Source organism: Calypte anna, chromosome 2 (assembly GCF_003957555.1).
Source record: "Calypte anna isolate BGI_N300 chromosome 2, bCalAnn1_v1.p, whole genome shotgun sequence".
Classification (NCBI taxonomy): domain Eukaryota; kingdom Metazoa; phylum Chordata; class Aves; order Apodiformes; family Trochilidae; genus Calypte; species Calypte anna.
In genome coordinates, this window is record NC_044245.1 from 94,901,256 (window position 1) to 94,920,891 (window position 19,636).

The 19,636-nt window shown below is 39.9% G+C and overlaps 1 protein-coding gene across 1 annotated transcript in view; it reads left to right on the plus strand.

The window, feature by feature from the left end:
• Positions 1 to 18,749, plus strand: part of CD226 (CD226 molecule) — a 30,743-nt gene extending 11,994 nt beyond the window's left edge. The window contains 4 exon segments of the mRNA XM_030444670.1: positions 11,894 to 11,919; positions 11,922 to 12,237; positions 18,647 to 18,697; positions 18,700 to 18,749. Coding sequence (XP_030300530.1) covers positions 11,894 to 11,919; positions 11,922 to 12,237; positions 18,647 to 18,697; positions 18,700 to 18,749 — 443 coding nt within the window.
• The last annotated feature ends 887 nt before the right edge of the window (positions 18,750 to 19,636 follow it).

Here is a 19,636-nt window from a genome sequence, read left to right on the forward strand (position 1 = left end):
CTCATTATTTTAAATTTCACTATTCTTGTTCTCATCAGAGATTCTCCAGTTTGTATATAACCTTATTAAAATAAGGTACATAGAATGAAATGCCAGGTTCCATTTCAGGTCTTAAAATATCTAAATGAAGCAAATTAATGTCTCCTTTCTCTTGTATATGACTCTCTGTTAACATAGTTGAGAAAAATTGTCTTTTGGAAACAGACAATGAGAGAACATTTTTTATTTTATTTGGCTAACAATCAGAGCATCCAGATCCCTTTATTCAGCACTGGAGATTTTCTTACTTTATTTTTTCTTGCTCTTTTCTTTTTTTTGCTACTTGAACATTTTGAACATTCAATTAGTTACTAAGAATAACAATGCTGCTGCATACACTTTGTTTGCAACAGAATATGCCACGTTAAGGGAAAAAATGTAACATTCAGTACCCATGAGGACTTCTGTGATTTTACCAAAGTAGGATAAAATCAGAAGTCTTGTTTTATATGTTCCCTAGGAGCATTCTTTTGATGAACATGTATGTCAGCTGGATACTATAGTTAACTGACTTGATGTTGTGTGTGAATTTGGAGATGACTTTCACTTCACATCTGTTCATCTGCTGACCCCACTTTCTGTCTGGGGAGATTTGCTGCTTGTCTGGGTAGACTCTGGAATACTTCAGAGGGATGACTAAGGCTTGCCTAGGCCTCAGACTTCTAAGCCCTGCAGATTTTTCACATTTACACCAAAGACCTGTACATCTTTGTGCTGTATGTATCTGATGTTCGCCAGGTCTACATATTGCTGGAGGTGGTGGTCAAGGACATGGGTGGCTTAGGTGGTGTTCCCTTGATCCTCTTGAGAAAGGCAAGATCCCAGTGAAGTGGCACAGGTTCTGTGAGTCAGGATCCAGTTGCTTGGCTGGTGTGAGCAATAAGGATTTTTATCACCATGGAGCCTTTTTAATCAAGGAGGAGACAGGACCCACCTGGGGAAAAATCTTCCTTGCCAACAGGCTGCTGAGGAGAGCTTTAACAGGCAAGTGGGATGACAGCCCTCATCGGGCTGAGGAAGGGGACTGGGTAACAAGCAAATGTTGTAAATTATATGGACAGGAAACACCTTGAAAACATCAAATTGTGATGCAAGGGTGACAATCCTGACTATGTTCACACAAATAAGAAAATGCTATGGGGACATATTCTTGGGAAGCCATTGTATCTTTTCTGGTAAATCAGCATAACTGGGTGATCATATAAAATCCCTGAACACCAGTGAGCGCAGCATGGGCAACAAAGAAGGAATAAGAGCTCTGTGTGCAATTGCAGGGCTATCTCATTGGGATCACAGAGATATGGTGGGATGGGTTGCATGACTGCAATGGTTTGATACAGGCTCTTCAAGGACAAACTAGAGTGGTAAGGAAGGAAAATGAGCCAGGTGAGAGCTTATCAGGTCAGGATTATCAGAGAGATCAACATAGGGGATGTGGTGGTGGTCTCATCAGGCTACTGACTGCCTGATGCAAGTAATCAGGCCTGATGTAGATGATCAGGACTCCATCAGACAACTGGAAGAAGCTTCACATTCTGTAGTCCTCAAGGGCAAGTTCAGCTGCCTGGTAGCTGTAGAGGAGCAATCCAGCAGGGGACAAACAATCTGGTAGGTTCCTGGAGTGCATTGATGATAATTTCCTCACTCAGGTGAATCAGTATTTGAAAAGGAGGCTCTTTGCTCAACCTCAGACTTACAGAAAAGGGAGAACTTGTTGGGGTTATGAAGATAGGGGCAACCTTGGCTGCATAGTAGAATTCATGATCCCAAGAGAAAGGGATAAAAGCAAAAAAGCAAGTTCACAGCCTTGGGCTTCAGAATAGTAGACTCGCCCATTCAGAGATCCTCTTGGAAGACTCCCAAGGTTTCTAGAGAAAAGGTTTTCAAGGAAAACCTCCCCCAGTGCTCCATCCAGAGAAGCAGAAAATCAAGCACAAGTGCCAGAAAAGCTACATGGATGAATAAGAAGCTCCTGACTAAGCTCAAACATAAAAATGAAAGCAGAGGAAGGTGACCTAGAAGGAACCTTGAAACACTGTCTGGTCAAGAATGGGTGGAGCTGAGAAAGCAAAAACTGACTTGGAATTGAATCTATTTGGTTCATTTTTAAATGTTTTGTTTGTTTGTTTGTTTCTTTTTTCCATGCAACTATTCTCCTACCTCTATAAACCAAAAATGCTTCATCCTTCCACATACTATTATCTAATTCTATGCTACTGCAGCCGCAACCGGAACTAGTTTGGTATCATCTCTAGTGTCCATAACTGCTGTGACATCCAGTATTTAAATACAGATCCAAGAATTTTATAACTCTGTTTTTTGTTTCTCAGAGTGTAAATGTGACGGATGAAACTTTGAGATAATGGAATTTGGAAATCATTACAGGATGCAGTTGCAGGGGAAATGGAAAGTGCACAGTGACTGCTTTAAAATACTCAAAGTTAAGAGGATAGTATTGATTTATCTAGGACAGACTGAATAATATTTTATTTGGGGAAATACATGTTAGGTTATGGAATGAAGAGAGATATGTGAAAAGCAGAGGGTAAAAGGAATTACAGATTCAGACAGTTAAACTTCCAAATACTCTAAAGGAAATCACAAAGAGGTGATTAATATTTCAAGTTTTGAAGTCTTCTTATCTGCAGAACCTCTTTCTGCTGCTTCTATTTCTAATGATGAACCTTTCTTACAGTTGGCCTGTCAGACAGGAATACAATTTATAACTTATTAAGGACAAAAAGAAATTGAAAGAAAACAGTTGGTAAAAAATACTTATAATGTATTGATTTCTTCTTTTTTCTTACCTGGTACTGAGCTGCATAACAAAATTATTATGAAGTATTCTTTATCTTTCCTTCTTCTCCAATATAGTTCCAGTCCATCCCTACAGAGCATCCTCATGCTGCACTCCTGGGCATTCTAATACTTCTGTGGCTGGGCAGTGCAGGTGTGTACCCTGTCCATCACTTTGGCAACCTTGGCTTTGCCTCCTGAGAAAAACAGCTTTAATAATTGCCCTTGGGAGCCAGTTTGATTTTTTTCAGTTCCTTTTCCTTCCTTTCTCCCATACCTTTTTTCTTCTGTGTGGCTTAAAACTTGAAATTTTCTTCTCTGCCTGAAGCCCTGTGGAAGACAGAAGGTAAACACCAAGGCACATGAGTGACATGCAGTTTCTCAGAAGCTTTTCCCTTCACTCACTGTGAGACAATATGAATTATTAGCAATAAGTGAAGGCTGGGCACATTATCTTGGGCCACTCCTTGTGTTTGCTCAGTGAACTGTTATTGCTGGTGAATTGCCTTCATCCTGAATGGATAAAATTCCTGGAGAGGGTGTAAATTTGAAATTCTGACCTTTTATATCTTCAAAGGTCTCCTCCAGGTGAATCTTGGAAGAGTACATTATAGCTTTTAGCAGATGGGTGCTTTCCCAACAACCAGATTCTCCTTGCTCCAACTTCATGAATGTTTATACCTGAAGAGGGGGTGATTTTCTCACTCATATGAGCACTGTTCTTTCTCTCTCCTTCACTTTGCTTCCTCCCTTTCCTTGTACTCAAGGTAAGGAAAATTCAGCTTAAAAGAATAAAATACCAATAAAGATTAGAGGAATATATGTAAAAAAATAAAGTTGGCAGGTGAATTATCCTTGCATGTTGGGTGTTTATAATGTCATGCAGAACTAATAACTGGGACAGGAAGACTCACCAAATCGTCGCAATATAATTTAGTATATATTTAAAGGGATGTTTTAAAGGTATAGGTGTTTAAATACATAAATTTAAACTTTTAAGATCCAATTCATTGGATCATACAGTTGTAGAATGCCAGGTAGAAAGGAACCACAGGATCATCTAGTCCAACCATTCTAGGCTGAAACATGGTTTGGGTGAGACGGCCCAGAACCTTGTCAAGCTGCATCTTAAAAGTGTCCAGTGTTGGGGAATCCACCACTTCCCTGGGGAGATCATCCCAAAGTTTGACTGTTGGGCCCAGTTCTGTTGTTGGGCCCAGTTCTGTTTGTTGGGTCCAGTTCTGTTTAATATCTTTATAGATGATTTAGATGAGGGGATTGAGTCCATCATCAGCAAATTTGCAGATGACACTAAGCTGGGGGGGAGTGTGGATCAGCTGGAAGGCAGGAGGGCTCTGCATAGGAACCTGGACAGACTGGAGAGTTGGGCTGATTCCAATGGGATGAGGTTCAACACAGCCAAGTGCCGGGTCCTGCACTTTGGCCACAACAACCCCATGGGGAGCTCCAGGCTGGGGACAGAGTGGCTGAGAGCAGCCAGGCAGAAAGGGACCTGGGAGTCTGGATTGACAGGAAGCTGAACATGAGCCAGCAGTGTGCCCAGGTGGCCAAGAAGGCATCCTGGCCTGTATCAGGAACAGCGTGGCCAGCAGGTCCAAGGAAGGGACCCTGTACTCAGCCCTGGTGAGGCCACACCTCGAGTACTGTGTCCAGTTCTGGGCCCCTCATTTCAGGAAGGAGATTGAGGTGCTGGAGCAGGTCCAAAGGAGGGCAACCAGGCTGGTGAAGGGACTCAAGCACAAGTCCTGTGAGGAAGGGCTGAGGGAGCTGGGGCTGTTCAGCCTGAAGAAGAAGAGGCTCAGGGGAGACCTCATCACTCTCTACAACTCCCTGAAAGGAGGGGGTAGCCAGGTGGGGGTTGGTCTCTTTTCCCAGGCAACTCTCAGCAAGACAAGAGGGCACAGTCTTAAGTTGTGCCAGGGGAGGTTTAGGTTGGACATTAGAAAGAATTTCTTTACGGACAGGGTGATCAGGCACTGGAATGGGCTGCCCAGGGAAGTAGTGGATTCTCCATCCCTGGAGATATTTTAAAAGAGACTGGATGTGGCACTCAGTGCCATGGGCTGGTAACTGCAGCAGTAATGGACCAAGGGTTGGACTTGATGATCTCTGAGGTCCCTTCCAACCCAGCCGATTCTATGATTCCATGATTCTATGATTCTGTGATTCTCACAGTGAAAAGTTTCTTCCTATAATGAGTTGAGATCTCCCCACAAGTAACTTGCACCCATTACCATTAGCCTTTTCCATGTGACTCTATGTAAGAAGGGAAGGTAGGTTCGAGATCCTAGGTAGCCAGCCTGTAAGTACCAGAATATAGCCATAAAGTCTCACTGGAGCCTCCTCTTCTCCAGGCTGAACAACCCTCACTCTCACAGTCTGTCTTTATAGCAGAGGTGCTCCAGCCCTCAAATCGTCTTCATGGCTCTCTGTTCAACTTGCTCCAGCAGCTCCATGTGTTTCTTATCTTTGGAACTTGAGAACTGGGCACAGTACTCCAGGTGTGGTCTTGCCAGAGCAGAGTGGAGGGGCAGAATGACGTCCCTTGACCTGCTGGGAATGCTTCTTTTGATGCAGCCCAGAGATACAATTGGCCTTCTGAGCTGCAAACACACACATTGCTGGCTCATATTAAGCTTTTCATCAACTATCACCCCCAAATCCTTCTCCTCAGGTCATTTCTCAATCCATTCTCTACAGTTGGAAGATATTAGTTTGGAAGATAAATATAATTTCATATTTAGCCTAATCAGGTAGGGGGAAAGGGTTAATCTTGAAGTATGTTCTCAACTGCATGTTGATTTTCTTAGTGAAAAGAAAAACCCTGGAGAAAGTTCATCCTCATACATTTTGTCTCCCTTTCATCTGCAATTTATTTTGTCACTTTTATTCTAAGCACAGGAAGAAGATTGTGTTTTTATGTGGAGCTGCAGCAAACCAGGTGGGCCCTGGAAATTTGTCTCTGCTGTATAGCTAAATTAGCTTTGCAGTTTTGAAAAAAAACTGCTAAGGTCATGATTTATTTCTGATGGAAAACACTACTTCCTAAGGATAGCTTCTTTGAAGGTAGCTCTATTACCACCAGTATAAACAATACAAGTTTTTCTGGACCTTGTGGTACCTGGGAGCACATGGACCATGTCTGTGTGCTGGATGGCTGAGGGCAAGGTCCTGTGCTTGTTTTTCAGCAGTGTGTGTGCTTGCCTGCAGCAGCTGATGTAACTCTCTTTGTGTAAATCTCCCTGCTGCAGAACTTCATTTCAGTTGCTTGATCCTTTAAAAATTGGGAAGATGGTTTACACTCTGCTCCTAAGATTTGCTTTGCAAGAATAATATTTAAAGATTTTGTCTTTTAAAATAGTAAAGCTTACTATTTTTTGTCCTTTATACGTTTCATGGCCCTAAAGTAGATAGAAAACAATGTAATTGCAAAATATGATGATTTGACATTATGCCAAAAGAGATGTAGGGAGGATATCAAACAAAAAAGACTTTTTTTACTAAACAGAGGCAAACACACCTACCATGAGTGCTGTCACATCTGAAAGTAAGAACTTTCTGTCCAGGAAGCAAGACAACATGACCATGGCAGCTGATAGAGCAGGCAGCAGTGACAGTGTCCAGAATGAGGAACAAGCAGGGGAAGTCTGTTTTTATCAGATGCAGAGATGCAGTTTTGGTACAGTTTCTGAAATGTTCACACATGGTGTGTCACCTTGAGCTTGGATGCATGGGGATGAAGGTATGTGGGTGTGCCTTTTTCTCCCCAGAAGTATTTCTCAGAACGGGAGGTTCTCATCCCACGTGTGCCAGGCTGAAATCATAGAAACTGTCTTCAGAAAGGTGCTAAATAAAGCAAGTGGTTGAAAAAAGGAGAGGGAGGATGAAAGAACTATGCTGATGCTACTGTCAAATTAAAATGGGACAATTGCTTAAAACAAAAGCCTGGAACACTTCAGTGTACTTGAAAGATTTAATTAGAACTATGTAGGCCTGATTCTCCAGAGATTGTGCTTTACATAATCATTTAAGTTGTCAAAGGTATCATATTGTAAGGAAGGGAGAGATCTGCATCTTTCAGCGAGAGAGAAAATATCTTAGTGTTGCTGCATACTGTCAAGTAAAATGCACATGCAATGCAAAAAATAAAATGTCATTATGTCTGAAAATGGTTATGATAGAGTGAATGGCATCTGAAAATCTCAAAACTCTATTTTAACTTGGATGATTGTACATATGTTATGGTTTAAGCCTGGCTGGTAACAAAGGACCACAGGGCTGCTCACTGTCCTCCCCCAATATGGGATGGCAAGGAGGAAATCCACCTAAAACCTTTTGGGTCAAGATAAGGCTATGAGGTTGTTACTCTCCAGTTGAGCTCACAGGCAAGAGAGACTCAACTTAGAGGAAAAAGTTGGAGGGGTTTGTGAAGGATTCTCTCCCATGGGAGGGATCCCAGGCTGGAGTAGGAGAAGATACCGAGGAATCCTTCCTGAGGAGGAAGGAGAGGCAGAAAACCACCTGTAATGAATGGACCCGTAAACCCCACTGCCTGTTCCCCTTCATCACTGACAGGGCAGTAGGGAAGAAGTCTGTTTTTCATACAGTCCTGGTTGCTGCCTTTTTGGTCAAGTGTGAATCCTCTGGAAGGTGGGAGGTACCATCATCATCTACATAATTTATGTTATAAGCATATTTGTATAGCAGCTCAGGGGGTAGCATTGACATGAAATTAATAGAACAGCAAGGAGGGACCCAGGAGCAGATAGGGAGAATTCAAGGCTCTTTAGGAGAGAGTGGGTTTGAGTGCTTGCTCATACCAGTAGAAGACAGCAGAGACTGAGTTGGGAAGATTTCTCAGGGAAGAACATGTGGTTTATTGCTGGAAGTTGGCATTCTGGAAAGTGCGACAGGTGGTAAGGATCTGACCTGTGGGTCAGATGGGCAAGAGAGAAAACTGGTTTCGATTATCTTTTTATTTCATAGAATCATAGAATCATTTTGGTTTAAAAAGACCTTTAAGATCAACAACTTCATACCTTAAGTCCAAGTCCAACACTAAACTATGTCCCTAAGCACCATGTCTGCATGTCTTTTAAATAATTTCAGGGATGGCGACTCCACCATCTCCCTGAGCAGCCTCTTCCACTGCCTGACAACCCTTTTGGTAAAGAAATTTTTCCTAATATCCAATCTGAACCTCCTTGATGCAAGTTGAGGTCATTTCCACTTGTTCTATTGGTTGCTATTTTGGGAGAAGAGACCAAACCCCATATTGCAACAGCCTCCTTTCAGGTAGCTGGAGAGAGTGATAAGATCTCCCTTCAACCACCTTCAGACTAAACAACCCCACTTCCCTCAGACAGTTCTTATAAGACTTGTTCCACAGTCCCTTCACCAGCTTCTTTGGACACACTCCTGAACTAAAATGTCCTTCTTGTAGTGAGGGACCCAGAACTGAACACAGTATTCCAGGCTCAGCTTCACCAGTGCTGACTCTAGGGGCACAATCACTTCCCTTCTCCTGCTGGCTTCACTAGTTCTGATACAAGCCAGGATGCTGTTGGCCTCCTTGGCCACCTGGGCACACTGAGGGCTCATATTCAAGCTGTCTGTCAACCATTACCCTGAGGTCCCTTTTCTCTGGTCAGCTTTCCAGCCACTCTTCCCCATGCCTGTAGCATTGCATAGTGTTATTGTGACCCTAGTCCAGGACCTAGCACTTGGTCTTGATGAACCTCATACAATTGGCCCCAGCCCTTCAGTCCATCCTGTCCAGGTCCCTCTGGAGAGCCTTCCTACACTAAAGCAATCAACACTCACACCCAACTTGTTGTCATCTGCAAACTTGCTGCAGGTGTATATAAACCCATCATTGAGATAATTGATGATTATATAGACCTGGCACCAATACTGAGCCTTTGGGAACACCACTTGTAACCATCCACCAGCTGGATTTATCTCCATTGGCCACAACTCTCTCTGCCCAGCTATCCAGACTGGTTTCTACCCAGCAAGGAATGTACCTGCCCAAGATACAAGCAACCACTTTTTCCAAGAAAGTGCTGTGGGAAACTGTGTCAATGCTTTACTAGAACTGAGGTAGGCAACATCCACAGCTTTTCTCATCTGCTAAGTGGCTCACCTTGTTATAGAAGATCAGATTAGCCAAGGACTTAAGTTCACACACCCTTACTGGCACTTAAAAAGATGTGCTCCATAACCTTCCCTGGCACCAAGGTAAGACTGGCAGACCTGTAGTTCCCCAGATCCTCTTTCTGGTCTTTGTAGATGGGTGCCATGTCTGCTAACCTCCAGTCTACGAGGACCACCTGGGAAGCCAAGATCTCTGATAAATGATGGACAGTGGTTTGGTGAGGACTTTTGCCAGCTCCCTTAATACCCTTGGGTGGATGCCATCCAGGCCCATAGACATTTACCCCTCTTCCCTAGCAGACCTGAATCTGAACGTTCAGATCTGAATATGCTGGATGTAAAAACCATTACTAGTGTAGTGATTTCTGAGGGACTGCACTTCAAGGAACACACTTTGAAAATGTTTCCCATCGCAGTAGTCTGATTTGGATAATGCTTAGACTTCCATGAATAAGTTCTTACTGGAACTAGCATTATAACTTAAATGATTATCCAGCCTTGGCAGCTGTTTTCAATAATAGAAATTTAGCTGTCTTTGGCAAGCTGTCCAATGAGTTAATTAGCTTCATCATGTTGTACCTTCTGTTTAGTTCAGTGAATTTATCTCTTTTCTGCCCTTGTCTATCATTAACTTTCTGTCTCCTTGATTGCAGTCGACATGGATCTTCAAGTTCTTCATTGTGTTGTTTTGTTTTTTTTTTAGGTAAACTCATTAGAGACAGTTCCTTTTCTCTTTCAGCATTTCAATATTTTAATTTCAATTTTCCTGTGCTGTGCTCCATTGATAAAAAATTGCAGGCTTTTCCATTCACTATTTCACAGAGACTGCATGAGTCTCAGAAGTCACAGACTTCCACAATTAATTTTCCATTCTGTCAACATTAATGGAATCACTTATTCCTAGATTTAGAGTAGATACTTGCCCCCAGGAAATCCTATTACCTTTTGCACCTAGCTTAGAAGGTGAGGCAGGCCATCCTCTATTGATTATTTCTCCAGTACCTATGGTTTTAACAACCCTAGCATTATCAGCGTCCACAGCAGTGTTACAGTTTATAGTAGAAATAAAATAATATTGGTTGTAAAATTTTAAAATGGACAAATTAAGAGTTAGAAGGGGCTCGGGTAGACTAAAACTCTGGAAATAAGTAACTAGTTAAGAATGAGCTAACCCTTACAAGAACAATGATCAAAGGAGAATAAGGAGTGTGTTGACCCCATCAGCAAAAACATTAATCAAAAGGAGAATAGTTAAGCAAACTGATGCCATATACCAAAGATCAAGATAAAATATTATATCCAGGTGGTGGGCCAGGTGGTAATGACAGCTGAAATGGTAAACCGTGGATTTACAGTTTAAGAGATGACTATCTATTGTTATTTGTAAGATCTATGTGACTGTTTGTCTATTGTTATCTGCATGATCTATGTGACTGTTTGTGACTAAAATTTATGTAACACTGTACGTGGCCTGTAATGAAAAAAAGTATAAAAGCTGAACCAAAAATGAGGGTCTTCGGAACCCTGACTTTGGACGCTAGTCCTCAGGCTTCCCGGGCCCTGAATAAAGCACCGCATAAACTGACTCTGTTGGTTTGTGTTTTGGTTACGGGCAACAGCAGTACAGTTTAGCAACCTTTTCCTGCCTATATTTTTAATAAAAATGCTGTATCAGGGAGGATCTAAATTCAGATCAGTCCTACTGTGTATTCTGTTCCAATAAGAATGCTACTGCAGCCATCCCTTCCCATGAATCTGGCTAAAGCTTAATTTTAAAACTTTTTTTAAAAAATGGATTTTGATGCATTTAGTGACTGCCATTTTTCCAGCGCAATTTTAATTTTCTGTCTTTGCTTCCAATTGTTAGAGTGCATAGAAGTAAATACATAAAAATGACATTTTTTGACACAAAGACATCCTGTAAAAAAGAAACTCATTGAATAGCTTGAAAGATCAGTCTTTTAACAGTCTAGGAAAAGCAGTCTGATCATTAATCTTTTTCAAGACTGAAGCCTTCAAAAAGATGTCCTAACGTAGTCCTAACGTAGGAATATATGCATTACAAAGATGGCTTTAGAAACTAAATAGCTTTTGAATGCCCTGAATGTCAGAAACACTGAGAATCTTTCTACTGAAGACTTTTTTTTTTCATGATTTGTAAACAGTGAGTTCTATTATTTAAAAAATGAATGAAAACAGGAGAACTTTAGTCAAAATTCTTTAAGATCTATCTCCAGTTTCTATGTGCTGGAAGCCTTGAATTTATCTGGAAGTCTCATACCAACAGCATGACTATCACACAGGTTTTTCTCAGAGTATGTGAATAGTTAATTTTTTTTGTTTAAGTGGTGAGGTTTGGGGATGGGACAATTCTGATTCATAGGCTGGAATGTCTTGAAACATAATTTACTAATGCACATCCTGAGGGTCACATAAAGCCATTTTCTTTTTATAATTAGTGTGAAAGCAGAACAAGACTATCACAAATTTAATTAGACTGGCTCCATAACTTATGCTTCTGAATATTTGCTGAAGCTGTTAATAAAATATTCATGTACTCAAAATGTATAGAAATAGCCTTCTTGCAATGTCATCGCAGCCTCACAGCTCTATGAAGACTATTTTGCCTAAATGTGCACAAAAATATAATCATAGAAAGGTGTAAATTATATTTTTTTAATATTTCAGATGATTCTAATATCTTTCTGCTGTAAGTCATATTCTTTCGTACTTGTTATACAGGAACTGTTGATATTAAACATCCTTTGAATGAATTAGGAGCACTTTTTTGTTGGTTGTTTTTTTGGTGTTTGGGTTTTTTTGTGGCTTTTTGGTTTGGTTTGGTTTTTTTGGGTGTGTATTTCACAACTTCATTGGCCAGATGCTTTTGAAGTATCTGAGAAACAAAATAATGCAATAATCCCATGTCTACTGAGCCAGGGGGAAATGTTGCTTTAATTTGCCTTTATAAATTGGGCAATTCAGTACAGCAAATGAAGTGGGAAAGGATTTAAGTAGGTTGGGTAGACACTGCTGTTCTGTGCAAGTTGTCAGGAAAGCAAAGCTTTGGTTCAGATTTCAAAGAGCTCAGAATGGCAGATTGCTTTTATCAGTCAAGCTCCATGATCATCATTCAAAACATTTCAGCCTCTGACTTTGCAGCCTACCACTGCATGGCTACTGGAAGAAATCTGATTTACATGATGAGTTTTATTGAGACTGTAAGTAGAGGAGGAAGTGGTGAATGGTTTTACAATAGGACCTTCTGAGGTGTTAACACTTTTACCAATACAAAATAACTCTTTGATAAGAAGTGAGGATTTGTTTAAACACTGCATTTCAACTGGCAGCGTGTAAAAGATAGCAGTGCTAGCAATCAATCCTGTTGCCACAGAAAGAAGGTGGTTTTAAGCTTTCCTGATCTCTTTATAGCACTTTAGAATTGTCTGTGAGAAACTGGTTTGGTGTTCTCCTCTCTGGAAGAGGAGAAACTGCCTGAGTTTGCAGGAAGAGGTGGGCATTCTGCCAAAGGAACCATCAGGGTAATTCCCCAGTAGCACAGGGCAACATAGCATCCTGGGAAAGAGACTAATCCACCAATAAATACAAAGAGGACACTCATTTGGAAATGTAAAAATTTGGGTAGTTCTTTCTACCTTTTTCATGTAAAGAATTCCTTTATGGGGAGCTGGCAAGATCTCTAGGTTTTGCTGTGTTTAGTTTGAGGCGTTGGGTCTCCATACATAAACTCTTAAAATAAAATTACTCAAAATGTGAACTGAATCCTACCTTAATTTATATATTCTGTTATGTCTGAAAAAAAAAAAAGAGTCAATTTTGGATCTTCTCTACAGAATGCTTTTTGAAGATATGATTCCTGTACCTCCATAGTCCTCTTGCTGCTATCTTCAGCCCATCACTCTGATATGTTTTGATGCTGCTACCTTTTTTTTTTTTTTTCTCGTAATATATGAGTGTGAGTAGACATCTCTATTAGCAGTACTAATTGCTGTGGTCTGAAGTATGTTTGATCTATCATATGGCTTTGGAGAAGTGGAATTGTACTTGGGGAAAAAAAAATCTGACCTGCTTTCCAATGAATGCTTGACCACAAAATCAATAAAATTGAGCAGAATGTGATGAAAAGAGAAAGGGTATAATGAGAATAAATCCCCTTGCCTCTGACAGTTTTAAACATTCAACTCTTAAAATGTTGGTTTATATTCATATAAGTTCATATAAGGCTTATGTTCATATAAGTAAGCATATCTAAATTGGAGAAAAATAGAAATATTTTCTAATCACACCAAGTGCAGTGCTTCTCATACCAACTGAAAGCATATGAGTTGCAAAAAATACAATAATTTTAAGAATTATCAGTCCTACCTACACAAACCATTTCTTCTCAAAAAAAGTGTTTATTTTTCATGCTTTTTTCCACTCTTGAAACTAATCTAATTTTCATTTTTATTTCCAACAATTCCAGCATAGATATGCCTGTTTACTGGAGAAAAAACAGTATGAAATCACTCAAGAAGATGAGCTACAGTATGAATCAGAAAACACTCTATTTTCTGCCTTTTAAGTCACTCACTCTTTATTATGAAATACATTTTGTTGGATTTTCTATAAACCCAAAGGAAGTGCAGTGTCAAGGATTTCTGATTATTTCTTCTTAACATTTGAAACCTTTTCATAGTACACAATTAGTATTTCCTGTGAGATATGGAGAAACACTAAGGGGAAAGGAGAGACAGGCCAGGGCATCGCTGCACTCTGTGGCACAACCAGGGAAATCTCCCACAGTGTCACAAGTGACTTACCCTGTCTTGATACAAAGCTGTGGCTTGAATAAATCAAGTAATGACATAAACTTGTTATGCTAGCTTTTGTGTGTGCTCTGTCAGCTCAGTCACTTCGGGTTTTTTTTTGGTTTAACATTGCAGCTAAACTGTTTTCTACCAAATTCCTCCAATGTTTTCAGTCTGTTGGTGTAATTTCACATGGGTACTTCTCACATTGCCCAGCTCCAGAGGTGCTTTGAAATAGAGCTTATGATCTGGGAGACTATATTCACTGGAGACAGTAATAGGAAAAATATTGTCTAGGTTGAGAGAAAGTAAAAAGAAAGAAAAGAGCATTTTTTTTCTATCTTTAAGAAACTGTCATTGAGGAGACACCAAGCATTTTTGAAGAGAAGGAAGCTTAGGTGAAAGGAGGTAGAAATAAGAGTACAAGATTATTTGAAGAACTTTTTGTTCCAAACTCACTGATTGGGAGAGGTGGTACAGTAGAAAGAAGGTGAATGTATTTATGTACAGAGAAACAGCATGGAATTCCTGTGAAGGGAAAAGGGAGATAGAGGAGTATAGATATTGCAGTGTTGAGAAAGCCTTTGCCTGTGCTGCTGTACCAGTAGAAGTCACCATGCTGTGTTTAACATTTTTAAATGCCAGTGAAAAAAAAAAACACCAAAACCATGAGATCCATTCAGCATCATTAAGCTGACCCAGTCTGCCCCACTAAATACCATGACTCCGGGTTTGGAATTGACTCCAGTCACTCCGGTGACTGAAATTTCCAGCTGCAATGGGACTTCTGCAAATCCTTTTTTTTTCCTCAAAACCTAGAACACATAAAGCAACATGTCTATGTAAAGTAGCGTAGCTTCTGCTGTGCAACACTTAAAAAGTAGAAAGCTTAATTTTGCAAAATTATGCATGTGTTTGAGTGACTTCAGATTATGTTCTGATGTGTTCTTCACTATATTTCTCCTTTCAAAAATTCTATTAATATGGAGATTGATCATGTCACTAGATTCCACATCTAAACCCATTTCTGATCTTTACTTACCATGCTTTTTCCATTGATTAGATTTCATTTTTAGGATGAGTTTGAAGGAAAGAGGCATACTAAAAATCCATGCATTGTTTTGGTAAATGATTGGGAAAGAAAAGGAGATGTCATACAAAAGAAATGAAAAACTGGGTTGAAAAAGCATTGCTTATCAATCCTGAAGATCTAGCAATTTTTTGAAAGATTTAATACGCTTTTGCTTTAGGAAAAAAGTGGGATAACAAGGTCTCTTAGAAAAAAGGAAAATATCAATATCTTTTATTTCTATGAGCTCCCACTAGTTATGGGAAAACTGTTGATGTTTAAATGCACATTTAGGGGCTAGAATTACATTATAGTTTGTATCAGCCCTTTCCCCAACTCTCTTGCCCTTCTCTGGGTGCATTCAAGGACTTTGACATCTTTCTTAAATCGTGGTGCCCAGAATTGCTCACAGCTTTTAAGGTGAGGTTGCCCCAGCACTGAATACATCAGGACAAACACCTCTTTTGAGTGGCAGCTCATGCTGTGTTTAATGCACTCCGGGATGGTTTGTGCACTTTCAGGGCACATGGCTGATTTATACAGAGTTTGCTGCCAACCCGCACCCCCAGACCCCTTTCTGCAGGGCTGCTCCCTGCCACTGTTCTCTCAGTTTATACTTATGCCCAGGGTTCCTCTGTCCCAGGTGCAGAATCCAGCATTTGCTCCCTTCATCCACTAGGTGAGTGGCCTTATCACAGAAAGATATCAAATAAGAGAGGACTTTCCTTTTGCCAACACATGTTGACTGCCTCTAAATTGTCCTGTAAATGTCTTTCAGCAGCACTCAGTGTGAACTTCATAGCACCCAGATGAAAAATAGGGGACTACTTGTCCAGTCATTGAGGATTATCATACAGTCCTTCTGAACTGGGAGGAGACAGCAGTACCTCAGTGCCATCAGAAATAGTCAGAAGATAAGGTGGCAGCAGGAAGTGAGGAGAATCAGGGTAGGAGTGAAATTACCTTCCTTTTTCCTTTATGAATTCGTCCATCATGAACACAAGACATCAGTACATGTCTGTGGGGCTTTAGGCAACAAAGCACCTATTTTTGCTTTGAGTGATTGCATTCAAGCTGGATTTTTGCCTTTCACTTGTGGGCAAAACTACATCATCATGTCTACTTAGCATACCATACATGCCAGTCCAGCAAGGCACATCTTCACAGTACAGTTTAAATCTCTCGTTATGTAAATAAATGGCCCATCAATGCTTCCTCCTCAAAACCAAAGACAGTGCACTGAAGGCCAAAAGCCTTCACCTCCCCAGAATTTAAGAATCTTACAGAGAAAATGCCAAGGCTATGAAGGTGAGAAGGACACATTGCCTAATACTTAACAGAAATCATTTTGATGCTGAAAATACCTTTCATAGGCTCCTATCTGCATATCATATTTGATGAGAACACAAGAGCTGAAGAGACACGTGACGTGTCTCTAACATAACATTCAAGATCTGTCAGAAGCTGTCAAAGTCAGCAACTACAAAAGGTTTTGTATAGTTAAAACAAAAGCTTCAGGAAGGCTTTGCTCATTTCAAAGGAGAAAAGGCATAAGGGCTCTGAATTGTTTCTTGTAAAAAAACCCAAACTAACGATTTTTTCTCATTCAGATTGAACTGACATCTGATAATCTCAGCTCTCAAACTCATTAACTCAGAGATTATTATCTTGACCTTCATAACTGAAGGTGAAACTCCAGGAAGAGAAAAATGGAGCGTGGAGATACTGCTGGAGTCTGAAACTTTATCCAGATTCACTCATCCTTGATGATAATTAAATACAATGTTTTTTAATTTTTTCTTTGTTGCTTACAGGATGTTTTCTCCTTATTTGTGTAAGTACCGTCTGGCACAGACAATGATTTTCTGTGGTGGGTAGCTAAACAGTTGGAAGAAAAGCACATTTTTTCCTGAATTTGGACACAGCTATACTGCACCATCCTGTCATTTTAAGTACACAGCTGTTCAAATCATGCTGGAAGTAGAGTGGGTTCATATGCTGATAAAATACAAAACAGATCGGGTTTTGTAATCAGGCAGCCTTTTCTGTCGTGTCACATACCTTCAGCAGCATAAACCTCTGAGAGGATTTTCTTTCTTCTTTCTTTCCAGTTAAATAACATTGGAATTCAAGGATAAGACTCTTCTGTAATCAGTAGCTTTTGTTATCCTTTCCAATGAGCACGTTAATACTGAAGAAGAGGTGTACCTGAGCAAGTCTCAGCTGGTATAGAGGAGAGCCAGATAAGAAGCTGTGAACCTTTTTGATCCAGGAGAGAAAAGCCATCTGGTGATGGCTCAGCAGTTGCTTAGCTGGGACTCCTGTCAGTGATACTGATTGTTTCCCTTTGCTTATGAACTGAGCATGTAACTTTCTTGTCTACTCAGAATGAAATCTCTTTGGGGCAGCTGTGGCTTCACCTTTGGATACTATCTTCCTCTGTACAGTGAAGGGAACATTAAAGAGAGACCAACCTAAAGAGAGGTTTTAATTCCTATTCACCAATGAATTGTTAGTCCTTAACAGGAACACATAGGATACGACCACCATCTCTTGTAATAAGTACTACAAGAGGCATTACTCCTTTTCCATCCCAGGGCATCCTCAATTTTTTGTACTACTTGTTTTGTTTTGCTTCTACATATTGAGAAACTGAGAAACATGCAGGAAGTATTTCTTCTGCAGTAGGCAACTGGGCATGGTCACACCCAGTGCTTGCTCATGAAGACATCATTGCCACATGAGACTGGTAGGAGGTGGTAAGATCATCTGATTAAGATGTGTCATGTAGTATATGATACTGCTAGCCAAAAATACACAATGTAAAGAAGTGTTTACTGTACACTATTTGTGTTTCCTTGCTTTTTGTGCTGTTGGTTCTACAGCCTCCAGAGCTCTAGTGCAGAGAATCAACAGAAAAGCAGGAAGCAGGGCACTGTGGTGGGCTGCAAAAAGATGACTTGAAGTTCTGTGGTTTAACTTTTTTTTTTTTTTTTATGCTATTACTAACGAAGTTAGTAACAGGGCCTGGAGCACAAGTCCTGTGAGAAGTGGCTGAGGGAGGTGAGGTTGTTTACTCTGGAGAAGAGGAGGCTGAGAGGAAACCTTACAGCTTTCAACTCCCTTAAGTACCTGGTCCTTAAAGACATGGTTCAATAGTTAGATTATGGTGTTGGTCAAAGGTTGGGCTGGGTGATCTTGGAGGTCTCTTCCAACCTTAACATTCTATGATTCTATGATTCTAAGTCCAGACCTGTGACAGGGGAAAAAAATATGTATTTTAAATGCATGACACCTGTAATGAGGAGTTATGTTGTGGGCTTCCTGTGTGACTTTGAGTATATCGCTTTTCCTCCTTCCTCAAGCTTTTTTCAACTAAAAAATGAGAATATTACATTACATCTCCACATGAACAAAGACCATAAGATTGTGTTAACTCATCGTTTGAAGCTACCATCTCTCCTATCTCTACTCTAATTTTTACATGTTGCTCCTTAGCTTCATTTGAATGTGACTCCATAAAGAAGATGTATGAATTTTCAGCAAAGCTTCTATAAATATAATTTAATTCCCAAATAAACAATTTTTGTTTAGGCTAGAAAAAATAGTGTGGGTTTCCTGACACTCATTCAAGTATGTACAGTACTAGAATCATGTTTGTAGATAATTGTTGATTTTCAACTCAGTTTGTCATAAAAAGTTCATGCTGGTTTCTAAGAAAATACTAATCATATTTATTACAATTACATTTTAGCAACTTGGGATCACAAATGGTTTATTATCTACATAGCTGGAGGAATTTCTGCTGCTTACTGCTAGTTTTCCTACAAAGCTTCTGCAATACCACTGCTTATTAGAAAAAGTGAGTACCAAAGCAATCTGCTTGATATACTGAGGTGAGTTACAATGAAGGTGTTAACTGCTCATCCTACTATCTTCTTCAGAAGTAAGTAAAAAAAAAAGTAGATGTGGAAATTCAATTTTCTTGCAGAAATTTTAATCTTGAAAAAATAATCAATTCTACAGCCTATGAAAAAAGTGAGATTGTTTCACATTAAAAGAACTAAATGTCTTCCTAAAGTTCCTTAGTCAGCTAACTACTTATACAGTGGTATTAGCTGAAACTTGATGCCAACAGTGATTTGTCAGGAATATCACAAGCCTAGGCATAGACTGTTCCTACCTTGTGCATAGAGAACAAGTGACTTGAGGATTTCTACATCTTCCAGCATTTTTTGTCTTCTGATTTTATGTTCCAACTTTGCTCTAAGATGGAGCCAAAATAATAATTTAGACCTTAAACTAAGTTTGCTGTATTCTTTGTCAACTAAATGCTCTGGTCATATCAGGGCCTTTATGAAACTACTGATCTTTACAATTCTCAAGTCAGAAAGACCACCTGTATTTTTTTGTGTATTTATTGGTTACAGTGGGAAAGTAAGCAATATCATCATTGTATCTTGTATGCTGGAATTAGATTGTTTGGACCGTACTAGGCTGCAGGGTGTAGTTCCCTCCATTGTATTTTTGATTGAATACGTGTCACCAGAAAGAAGAGGAAGAAGATCCCAGTGGCCTTATGAAAAGCCATTCACATGGGGGTAAGATCAGCTGGAGTTTACTCATATGCATTACATATTTCTTAACACCTTTCTTTTCTGTATCTGATCTTTATACTCTTGTAGTCCAATCTTACACTATAGAGACAGGTAAAATGGAGTATTTAAAAATATTACTATAGTTA